Source organism: Osmerus eperlanus, chromosome 17 (genome assembly GCF_963692335.1).
Source record: "Osmerus eperlanus chromosome 17, fOsmEpe2.1, whole genome shotgun sequence".
NCBI lineage: Eukaryota > Metazoa > Chordata > Actinopteri > Osmeriformes > Osmeridae > Osmerus > Osmerus eperlanus.
In genome coordinates, this window is record NC_085034.1 from 2,132,619 (window position 1) to 2,143,638 (window position 11,020).

General features: G+C 44.4%; 1 protein-coding gene across 2 annotated transcripts; it reads right to left on the reverse strand.

Moving 5' to 3' along the window:
* Positions 1-1,449: 1,449 nt before the first annotated feature.
* Positions 1,450-10,218, reverse strand: cax1 (cation/H+ exchanger protein 1). 2 transcript variants are annotated; one of them, XM_062483516.1, is made up of 20 exons: positions 9,860-10,215; positions 8,674-8,838; positions 8,316-8,443; positions 8,125-8,233; positions 7,887-8,003; positions 7,728-7,789; positions 7,328-7,516; positions 6,220-6,405; positions 5,568-5,667; positions 5,217-5,358; positions 4,905-5,088; positions 4,297-4,396; positions 3,909-4,027; positions 3,757-3,794; positions 3,267-3,433; positions 2,963-3,084; positions 2,450-2,544; positions 2,272-2,350; positions 2,084-2,192; positions 1,450-1,992 (listed from the first exon to the last, which is right to left on the reverse strand). In XM_062483516.1, exons 1-20 carry the CDS (start codon positions 9,933-9,935, stop codon positions 1,919-1,921), a joined length of 2,361 nt encoding a protein of 786 aa, XP_062339500.1. In that variant the 5' UTR covers positions 9,936-10,215; the 3' UTR covers positions 1,450-1,918. The 2 variants fall into 2 exon arrangements, with proteins under 2 accessions (XP_062339500.1, XP_062339501.1); XM_062483517.1 differs by lacking the exon at positions 8,674-8,838 and having other exon boundaries at positions 9,860-10,218.
* Between the last annotated feature and the right edge of the window lie 802 nt (positions 10,219-11,020).

Below are 11,020 nucleotides of genomic sequence, written 5' to 3' on the forward strand. Positions count from 1 at the left end.
GTTTTCACTGTTGGCACTTCTTACTTACCAACTTTCAAGAGAGGAAGAAAAAAAAACGTTGGTTTGAACCAAACTCTCTTGATTTGATGCAAAGAGAAGACTACAGTTGGGTTTAATTTCTAGACAACACTTCAGTTTCAACCTGATCTTGCATTGCACTCTCTCCCAAACTTGTCCGCTAGAAGCGCTCTATATTACATGTACCTGCTGATGCATTTACCAACTTTCTAGACTCGAGAATCAGGAAGGTTTTCAACCTCCCGCTCACGACTCATTCAATACCGGTCCCGTTATTTTATCCTGTGTGCTTAACAGTAGTCGTCTGTTCCTTCTGTAAACCAAATCATTCATCACTGTGAATCAAGGTGTTCCTCAACCTATCGCTTTTATTTCATTTGTATTTGTACCTTTCGTTTAGTTCCATGCTTTTACTCAAATAAAATCGATTATAATTCTGTTCAAATTTTTGATTCTCTGCTGACAATGAGAAAATAGTAAGAATTTATGTAAAATAAAATATTTGGGGGTGAGGGTGGGGGGCAGTATTTCAGTCAAATGTTTATTTCAATCATTCAGTGCCTTTCCCAAAGTTTTATTGATGCTGAGATGCAGCAAATCTATTGTGATAGTTTGATGTCTTTGCATGTGTAAATGCCTTCACTGATATAGGTGAGACAAGGATTTCACTATTTTCACTACAACTGTTTTCCTTAACATTTGAACTGCTCAAAAACACGTGTTACTTGTCCAATCCTGTAACCTTTCATTCTTGTAAGTGTGCACTTATAATTCAACAAAGCATATATGATGCTAATCAATTATGCCTCTAAAAACTGGTGTTTACTTGGATGAGGAAAACATTAAATCCGTAAACAAAGTGCCGTCATGTTGAGCCGAAACTGCAATGCCAAACTACGTTGCACTTTGAATTTGAAGTGAGAACGATCCCCCTTTAGGTTACACAGAGCTAGGTCTTACTTTGATTGCCAGGGGTTCTGTAAGTCTTAAATGTCAAGTTACTTCCATTGTCCTCATATGGAATCCAAAAAACGTTTTTTAGTCTAACCTTTGTTCTGCATGTCATCCCTCTCCTTTATGTATGTCATCCCCTGGACCTGGATCCTTGCATCGGCCACACCCGGTCGAGACGACCACTGAACTGTAGCCTCATGTTCGTGAACGTTGTGTTTTGGTGGTTGACGAGTCAATAAACATGTATAGAAAGTTGTGCTTCTCTTGGTGAGTTTGCCTGCCTGAACATGTCAGTGTGTGTGTAACCAGATCATGTCAGTGTGTGGAACCTGAACACGTCAGTGTGTGTGGAACCTGATATGTAAGGCTCAGTGTGTCGGCACCTCATTGGTTGGACAATGAAAATACACTTAACGTTGGTCACTGTGCTTAAGTTAATTACACATAACCCATGCAACAAGACGACATGCCACTGTAAACAAGTACTTATGTTTTAATTGCAGTGGTCATGACTATTCTTTTCTGTCATCAAAGCATTTTGTTGACATCCATGTGACGCAAACTCGACACCCAAAACCCAGTGACACAAAGCGTGGGGTCTCATGGAAAACGTACTACAATGTATTGAAGCAACAGATTTAATATTACACAAACGCTGAACTATAACGGTACAATTTAAGCTGAGGAAAACCCTGACATAAAAACAATGAGACTTCAATTAAATAGTTTTATGATTAAGTTAGCTTTTTTTCAGGTTGATTTCTCACCAAGGTGTGCAATGTTAAAACAACAAGGAGAATATTCATTTTAATTGTGCAAAATATTTCCTACCGTCACCCTCAATTAGTATTAATCAGTTAAGTTTTCACAATCGTTAAACACGCATACAGTACATACTGACACAGATAACCCTGTATAAAGACGTTGGGTGGGTTCAAGGTACCCTTCAACAGGAGCTGGGTGAGGGCGCAAAGAAATACACAGCCAGGAGGATGAGATACACCACCACAAGAGCAGTACCTGCAGAACATGAAAATAGGTAATAGGCATTACACACATCTGGACATGAAACCACTGATTACTACAAACTACGCTGGGATACACAGCTTACCCTGAAAGTAGTCACATTTGCCATCCATGAAGATGTAGTTCACCAGAATCACACTGAAAATGCTGGCCCACAGATGAAGGTCACTGAAGATCAATACAAAACCCACATCCTAAAGGAGAGAATAGATCACAATAGATCACGGAGAGGCAGTGAGACTCGTTAAAAAAAAACTGCATGTGAACACTTACGTAGAAAGCGTTGAACAGGATGACTAAAGGGATCTGAATCATGCAGACTTGGACAGCCAGACAGCTTCCCACCTCCAAACTGCCAAAACAATCCAGCCAGGTCAGGTCAGTTCAGCATGATCAGACAAGCACAGGATTCATCCTGACAGGTAATCGCGTGCTGGAGTGACTTACATACCTCAGACTGATGTTGTTCTGTAGGGCAAACTGGATTCCATTCATAATCTCTGGCAGCTCCGGTATCATGGCCAGTACAGTGACACCAATGAAATACTGCAAGAGCAGGTCACAACAGTAAAATTGAGTCTAACCAAACCCAAAAAAACCTTGAGAAGTCACTTCCCTGACAAAACACACTGTGAAGATAAGTGTGTTTGTGTAAGGGCAGTTTAGTTCATCGACATATTACCAACGTTTAAGTCCCAATTTCACTTAACTGTGTTAAATAAAAGGGCACAACTGTTGATGTGTGTGTTGTTACGGGAGTCAGGTGGCTGAGCGGTTAGGGATAGTAATCTGAAGGTTGCCAGTTTGATTCCCGGCTGTGCAAAATGACGTTGTGTCCTTGGGCAAGGCACTTCACCCTACTTGCCTCGGGGGGAATGTCCCTGTACTTACTGTAAGTCGCTCTGGATAAGAGAGCCTGCTAAATGACTAAATGTTAACGTGCAAGGTGGTGCTGCGATCCCACCTGGGAGACTTTGGAGTTGTCCAGGATGGGCTTGATGTGCTCTGTGGTGAGGTCTGCACACGCAGCCATCAGCAGGGTGGCCAAAATCAACACCCCCATAGCCATCCACCTCGACCAGTGAACTACAGCACCGTCAGAACATCCACAGTATAAGTAAACAGCACAGTAAATCCATGCACACAGATGCAATGCAGGTGTGCTTGCCTAGATCAACATGTGCCAAACGGCAGGTTAGAAAACAAGATGGATTATCCAGTGGTTTCATCCTCCAAGTTTAACATGAGGAGTAAGGCGTTGGGCTCACCTACACCACCATGGATGTTGGCACCCTCCTGTACATCATGCCCATGCCCGTTGCCATACCCATCGCTGATGTGAATGTCGTATATGTGGGAGTGGGTCTTCAGGGTGAATATGAGGCCAATCAGGTACGCGGCAGGCAGCAGCACTGAAATGGTGTACACCAAAGGCCTGGGGAAAAACCAGACAGCCCACTCACTCAGGAAGTCTGAGAAAACATTATTTTAGGATATAAACTTTTTTTAACCCTTGTGTTATCTTCGGGTCATTGTGACCCACCGTCGTATTGCGACAACTTTACCGCATACAAAAACAAAGTGAAGCATTTTTTTTTTAACCGTTGGGCTGTCTCAGACCCCCTACATTGCAAAGGTTAAAAGACTATTTGTATTTGTTTTTGTATTGGGTAAACACAACGATGGTTCGTTATGAACCTTTGGGTCATGTGACCCAAAGGCAGCACAAGGGTTAATAGAAATCAAAAGGGTACCTACTCAATGTGACTGAGGTACAGTGCCTGGTTATTTCCACTCTTTTGCGAAAAGGAGAAAAATGAAGGTTACCTTGGGCTGCCTACACCATCTCAAAGACAACATGCATCCTTATACGCGTTTGTTGTCAGGAGGTGACGAGAGGCCGTACCCACCACTTCATAGTGACAGTCCTGACACATGAACGGACCAGTGATGTTCCCTGGGGTGTTATTGCACCGCTCACACACCAGGTTACCATAGGCCTTCGAGAACAGGGTTGGAGCAAACACACCTGTGTGGGTAAAATGACAGTGTATGGATGAGGGACGTGGTGTGTGTGTGTATGGATGAGGGACGTGGTGTGTGTGTATGTGTGTGTGTGTGAGAGAGAGAATTACGTTCCTGAGAATTAAGGCCAGTTCATTTTGAAATAAATTCATATTTGTAATTTAAAGAGGGGAATTCAAAACCAACAAAGTTGTGTTTAAATGTCAATATTAAGTATTCAATGCCTTTTAAAATTCAAAACATGATGTCACTGATTTGTTTCCATAGTCATACCTCCGATAGATATAAAGAGCAAGGCTGAGCTGACCCCAGCGGAGCGGCTGTTGAATCGCTGCTCTCTGTGCTTAAAGCCCCCGATGATCATACAGATACCCTGGGGAGACCACAGTCAACACTTTGGATAGTTTGTATGTATGTGACGTGTGACAGGAAAGCCAGAGGTAGAGAAACAAAGCAAAGGTCCAAGACCGTATAACCATTAACCGACAGTTTAACGAATGTTTACCGGTTAATACTATCGGTTAAACGGTGTTGCCAATTTAGCGAGTGTCGCTAGATTAAGCAACTTTTCACCTTCCCTAATGACAAAAAAAAATCGTATATGGCGACTAGCGACAAATTTAGCGACCTTCTGCGACTTTGGCAATCTCCGTTTTTCGTTGTTGAACAGAAACAAAATAACAAATTGTACGTCCGTGCTGTTATAGCCGCCAACCATGTAGGCTAGGTAGCCTACAGCCAGCGCTCTCGGATTCAATGTGTTTTCGTTAAACTTCACACATCAAGTTTAACGAAAACCCCATTGAATTACCATTAATTAACGGTTAATGGTCGTTAACGAACGTCGGTTAGCGGTCAAATCTAAGCTTCCCGACACTCACAGGGATGAAGAGGATGCATCCCAGCAGGGTGCCGGTGAGGGCCGACTTCACGATCTCCTCGTAGCACTTGGAGCCTTCGCGGTGACCCCTGAGCAGGGCCGTGATGTAGAAGGTCAGCTCCGTGATGGAGCCGAACGTGGCGTTCACCACGGCCCCCACCGCAAAGTTACTCTGAGCTGAAATACTACATTGAAGAAAAAAATAAGTACACAAAATGTGTATTATGTATTTTATATATTTAAAGTGTAGTGTATCTATGAGAATACATTTTGGAGCAATTGTAAAGCACAGCAGGTGGGTGTTGTGCTTCACCTAGCGATGCCCATGCCGATGTAGTAGGAGAGGGGGATGATGGAGGTCAACGCTGTTGCAAACTTGATCTCAGAGCTGACAAACTGGTTCTCCACGTCAATGTAACCGATCACCAGGGTCACTATCACCAGGGGAAGCAGATCTGGGTGGCTTTAAGGATCACAATCAACTAGTGGGGAAGAAAAGGTTCCAATACAAGGTCTACAGAATTTGGATCGGTGCTGTGAATTCTTACATATAAAATACATAAGTCAAAGAACATTTGGGGGGAAACGAAATCCTGCTAGTCACGTGGACGATCTGGTGTTTGAAGGCCGGAGCTTTGCCAAGGCAAGGCAAGATGAAGGATACTGACAGCAAACACGTTGATCCCGTACACACTGTATTTGTAATAGTATAAGTTGAAGGCGTTGTAGCAACACAGCACCACCCTGGTCTCACAGCCTATGACCTACAAAGAAGCAGGCAAACAACACCATAAAACAACAACAAAACCTTTATATCAGGGGTCTCCAGCCATGTTCCTGCAGTGATACCTGAACTCTTTTCGCTCCAACCACACTCATTGGACCTGATTCAACACTAGTTACCTGATCAAGCAGCTAATTGTTAGAATCAGGTGTGCTGGATTAGTGTTGGAGATTAAACCCACAGGCAGGTAGCTCTCCAGTAATAGGGCTGGAGACCCCCCCCCTGCCTTACATTACATTTAACAGACACTTATCCAGAGCGACTTACAGTAAAGTACAGGGACATTCCCCCCCGAGGCAAGTAGGGTGAAGTGCCTTGCAAGGACACAACATCATTTGGCACGGCCGAGAATCGAACTGGTTAGCTAACCCTAGCTAACCCTAACCCCAACCTTCTGATTAATAGCCTAATTCCCTAACCGCTCAGCCATCTGACTTACATAGTCCCTATGTGAGATAAACCCAAGAGAAACAGAGAGAGCCATGCATTTCCTGGTCCCTTTACAGGGTAATCACCTTCCAGGTGTACGCACCTTTTTGTGTGAGTGGATGTGGATGTCCTCTGGAGCCATGAGCAGCACAGTGCCCAGCGTGCGGGCGTTCACCTTGGCCACGGGGATGGTGAACACCAGGAGCCAGGAGAGGACGCAGGCCAGTCCGTGGATCACAGCCAGGACTGGGTACCCAAGCAGCAGCCATATGTAGGTGCTCACACGACCCTGACACACACGCGACACAACCACAGTATCTTTTATATGTTGTTTGTGTAGGAAGAGGAAGCACCGTCTCGGTATCAAATGGGGCAAAGTTGTGTCACAACAGTTTCTTTCCCCTTTACATTACATTACATTTAGCAGACACTTATCCAGAGCGACTTACAGTAAGTACAGGGACATTCCCCTAAGGCAAGTAGGGTGAAGTGCCTTGCCCAAGGACACAACTTCATTTGGCACAGCCGGGAATCGAACCTGCAACCTTCTGATTACTAGCCCGAATTACTAGCCCGAATCCCTAACCGCTCAGCCACCTCCCTTCCCCACCCCCCCACACACACACCCAACCCCCCCCCCCACACACACACTTGTTTCCCTTCCACCAACACACTCCTCCCTCCACCCCGACACAATGTACATAGATAACACAAAAACACACAAATGACGGCAAAGCAAACATGAACAAAACTACCAGTACGAGCTATCCATTCCTCCCGACCCCATCCCCCCGCTACCCAGGAATCCCACGATCATTACAGACACAACCCAACAGTATTCAGACACAAAGGAAGTAGACCATTATGCACAATTAAGGTTTGTCTCGTGCTTGTTTAGAGACAAGGCGTAGCTGGCCGAACAATCCCGTGTTGTGCCGTTACAGTATTAAGGAGTGAAAGTAAGGGAGGGGGGAAAAATCGATTCACATTTGAATCGCGATTCAGTCTTCTAGCGATCCACAAATGTAAAAAATCAGGGGGGGGGGTCGTATTTTTTTATATGTATAAAAAAAGTTTTGATAAAAAAATTCAAGAAATTGACCCCAAGAATCAATTCGAATCATGAGGTACCAAAAGATTCCCACCCCTAAGTGAAAGCTTCAAAAGATCATCTTTAAGCAGACGGACAGTCTTGATGCATCTCTCCCTACCCAGTAGTGTTTTCGGTGCGGGGTCTGTGGCCCGTGGGGAGGGACCTCGATGGCAATGGGAAGGGACTTGATAAGAGGCGTGGACTCCACAAGCTCGTTGACCTCCTTCTCGTCCTCGCAGTCCACCTCCTCTGGAATCGCCTCGCAGTTGGGGAACTTGACACAGCACCTCCGCATGGCACTGCTGGTCTGGACCACCAGACGGAGGGAGGAGGAAGGGAAGAAGGAAGAGGGAGAGAGAGAGAGGGGGAAATTGATTTGTTGATGTTGTGAAAACTAGTGGTTCTATTGTCAGTACCACTGGAAGGAAGTTCTAGGGAAGCAACATGAACTGAGTGGCTTTACATAAATACACATAAGAGTACATTAACACTTTCATCACTTTGGCGATGACCCTTACCTTTTGTACAGACTTCCCAAAAGGCCAGATAAAGTAGCATGCCAACTTCAAACACAGCACCCCTAAGAGAAGAAACCAAGAACATTTACACGTTTACATTGAATGCAATTCAAACGATGATTCCACCTCACCCCCGCGACAACACGAGTGAACACGTACCATAGGGTGACCCGATGATTGTGAGAAACATCAGGACGCAAACCAGGAAGTAGGTCAGTGAGATCCACCACCCAAACATAAACAGGTAAGCGATGTTTCCACAGGTGATGACTGAACCTGGACAACAGAAAAGACGCTTCACATGAGAGATCTCACATCTGACCTTTACTAACGGGCGTCCAATTACAGGTTCTGCATGTGGAAAGTGATTTGGAGGAGGGAGGAGACTGATACTGACCTGCGTGAGGTCGGACGAAATTCAGTTCCGAGTAAAGCTCCTTCACGACGTCCGACCTGTCCTCAATGGGCCTCTCTGTCACGTGGCTTTTCCACTTTCTGAAGCCAAACTGAATACACACACCCACACGTGAGTGCACACACACACACACACACACACACGTCTCAGACTCCAGTCTCGCCGCTTCTCACCTTGTAGTTGTTGGCCTCTTTATGGGCCTCCACCTCGTTATCGGCTCTGATGGTGGTCCTGACGGTGGTGTCGAGCCACGCGTCCTCCCCGTACTGAGAGGGGGTGGAGCGTCCGGAGGAGATGGGCACTGGCACGTCACACCAGCACACAGGGGACACACGTCACACAACAAACATGCACAGTCATCTGGTCTCTGGATAAAAGCCAGGGGCTACTGATGTTACACATCGTCCTCACCGAAGGATTGGAATGTGCCTTGATTCTGACCAAATTGTAATGAAAATGTGAAAGGCTTCATGAATCCTGCGGTGAGGATTGGTCGTGTCTAACAGTTGACCAGTAGGGGCGGTTCCTCACCCCTGTGAACAGACAGGCCCTTGGGGGTGTACTGGCAGGAGTGGTGAGGGTGGGAGATGTCGGGGGAGAGGGGGTCGGACATGTCCGGGTGGTTGTTCCCGATACACAGCCTGTCACAGTGGATGGAGCGCCGGTGGACCCGGGAATCATGGTCCACCTGAGGCTCTGAGGAGACGACAAAAACGTGAAACCATCTAACGCTTCGTCAAGGACCAGACCTGGCTCTTAAATCGTAAGCTAACATGGGGAACACGGAGATGATTATCCTGTTCACCTCTGTTTGGTCTTGAAGGTAAAATCGGCCACGTTTTGATTTAACGTTTTCGGTCATGTGGGATTAAAGCACTGACAGAAAAGCTGAATGGGTAAAGGAGCTTGGTCACAAACGTACCTTTGCATAATCAACCCACCAGTCTGGAAGGAGGGGGTTGTTAATGAACCCTTCTAGGAATCATGTTGTGCCCACTGAGTTTGAGTCTGTGACTTATCTGTGACTAACAAAAGACTCCTGATTGTCACATGTTAGAACCAGCCAATCATCCCACCGTTACAGCGCAGGAGACCTGGGGTGTCCAATCACATTTTCTATAGACTAACCATGCGTGAATACCAAGCGGAATTGGACTTGGGATAGGGTTTGGAGTTGTCCTGTGTGCAAAGGAAGGCTCATTCATCTCATTAGAAGACTTCATCGTGACATGCGTTACTGAGCTCTGATATGTGTACAGGAATCATGGTTTAGGGTCGCACAGATGATCTCTCTCTTCTCAGTAACAAACCCACATGATTCATAGAAAAATACATCAAGTCCTTCCATGACTTTAATCTGACAATATTGCTGTACTAAACAAAACACCAAACCCCTTTCCTCCTCCAATTGTGTTTAATTCCAGACTGAACTCTTGCCTATTAGCAGATAATATGTAGACGAACAACCTAATATTCCAGATAATCTCCATCAATAAACACGGACATTCATTTTTTTTTTTTTCAATGAACTGAAGCAAAGAATGGCTAACTTTTAAAAACGTTTGTCAAGTTACTACCTTTTCGAAGGCAAGTCCAAATGTTGCTGCTTGAGAAAACATTTTTTGCAAGCGCACGCAACTGTGTGCGGTCATGTCAGCGCACCTTGAGTTTGGATCGACAGCGCAAACAAATTAAAAAGAACAGGAATTAACCTTACCTGAACTTTCAGCTGTGGACCGCCGGCGACGTTTCTCTTGGTCAGCAACCGTCAAGGGAACTTTTTTGTTGGACATTTTGCCGGTTTGTGAAGTCCTGCCTGGGTTCTGCGGCTCGTGTTATCTGCACGCGTTATCAACTCATCTAAACGCCACACCATCAATAAGTGAGCATCATATTGAAATTCACGCCGCTCGTCCATTGGTAGGAAAAATCGATTGCATTCTGGGATGTAGAGTTTTCTTCACACACAAATCTATCTCAAGAACCATTCAATCCTTCAGTCCATCTCAGGAAGATTTGACTTCTGTTGAAATCAGTCATTATCTACAGTAGACCTTTTGAATGTGACGAACAATTTAGGTCTGCGTTGTTTTGTATCTGCCAATTTGTCTTCGCTGTAACAAAGTCAAGCACGAGCATTTTTTATATTCATTTTTAATTAAAACTTTATTTACATATACAAAAATACAACTGCACGAGTAAAGTATACAATTCTGTACGACAGATTGAGGAGTGAAACAGACATTAAAGAACAGAAAACACAGGGAAACAAAACAATAAGGCCAAGAAAACGAAAAATACTAATGGTATCTTCTCAAAACGGTACAAAAATAGATGTTTTATTTATCCTCAAAGAGATAGTTTCAGTTTGCCATGTTATAAAATCTCAATAGGTTACATTATAAAAAGGAAGTCAGGGTAGCTGAATGTCAGTTCATATCAAACCCGTCCTCTCTTATGAACCTACATGTTTAATACATATTTTGAATATGTATAGTAATTATAGTTAGTGCGTTTTAATGGTGGAGAATCCACATGAATTGGAACTCTAATACTACAATGTATTCACGGCAGTGCTGTACAGTTCACCTGGCTCTTTCTAAGATTGAGTAACTGCTTAAATAAACGTCTCTTACACTGTACACAGAAAATCAGTGAGTAGGCACTTGAATGACATAATGGTGTACAAAAAAAAGCGCCAACCTTATTCTGACTTTAAAGGTTGCCCTATATTCTGGTAGCATAGGGGCATTCGCAAATTGGCCTTAACATTGTTGCCACTTCCCTTTTAGCTAAGTATTGTATCAAGCCAACAAATAATACAAAGTAGCTGTGAAGACCACCATGAAAAGGTGCACTGTATAGACACAATGGACAA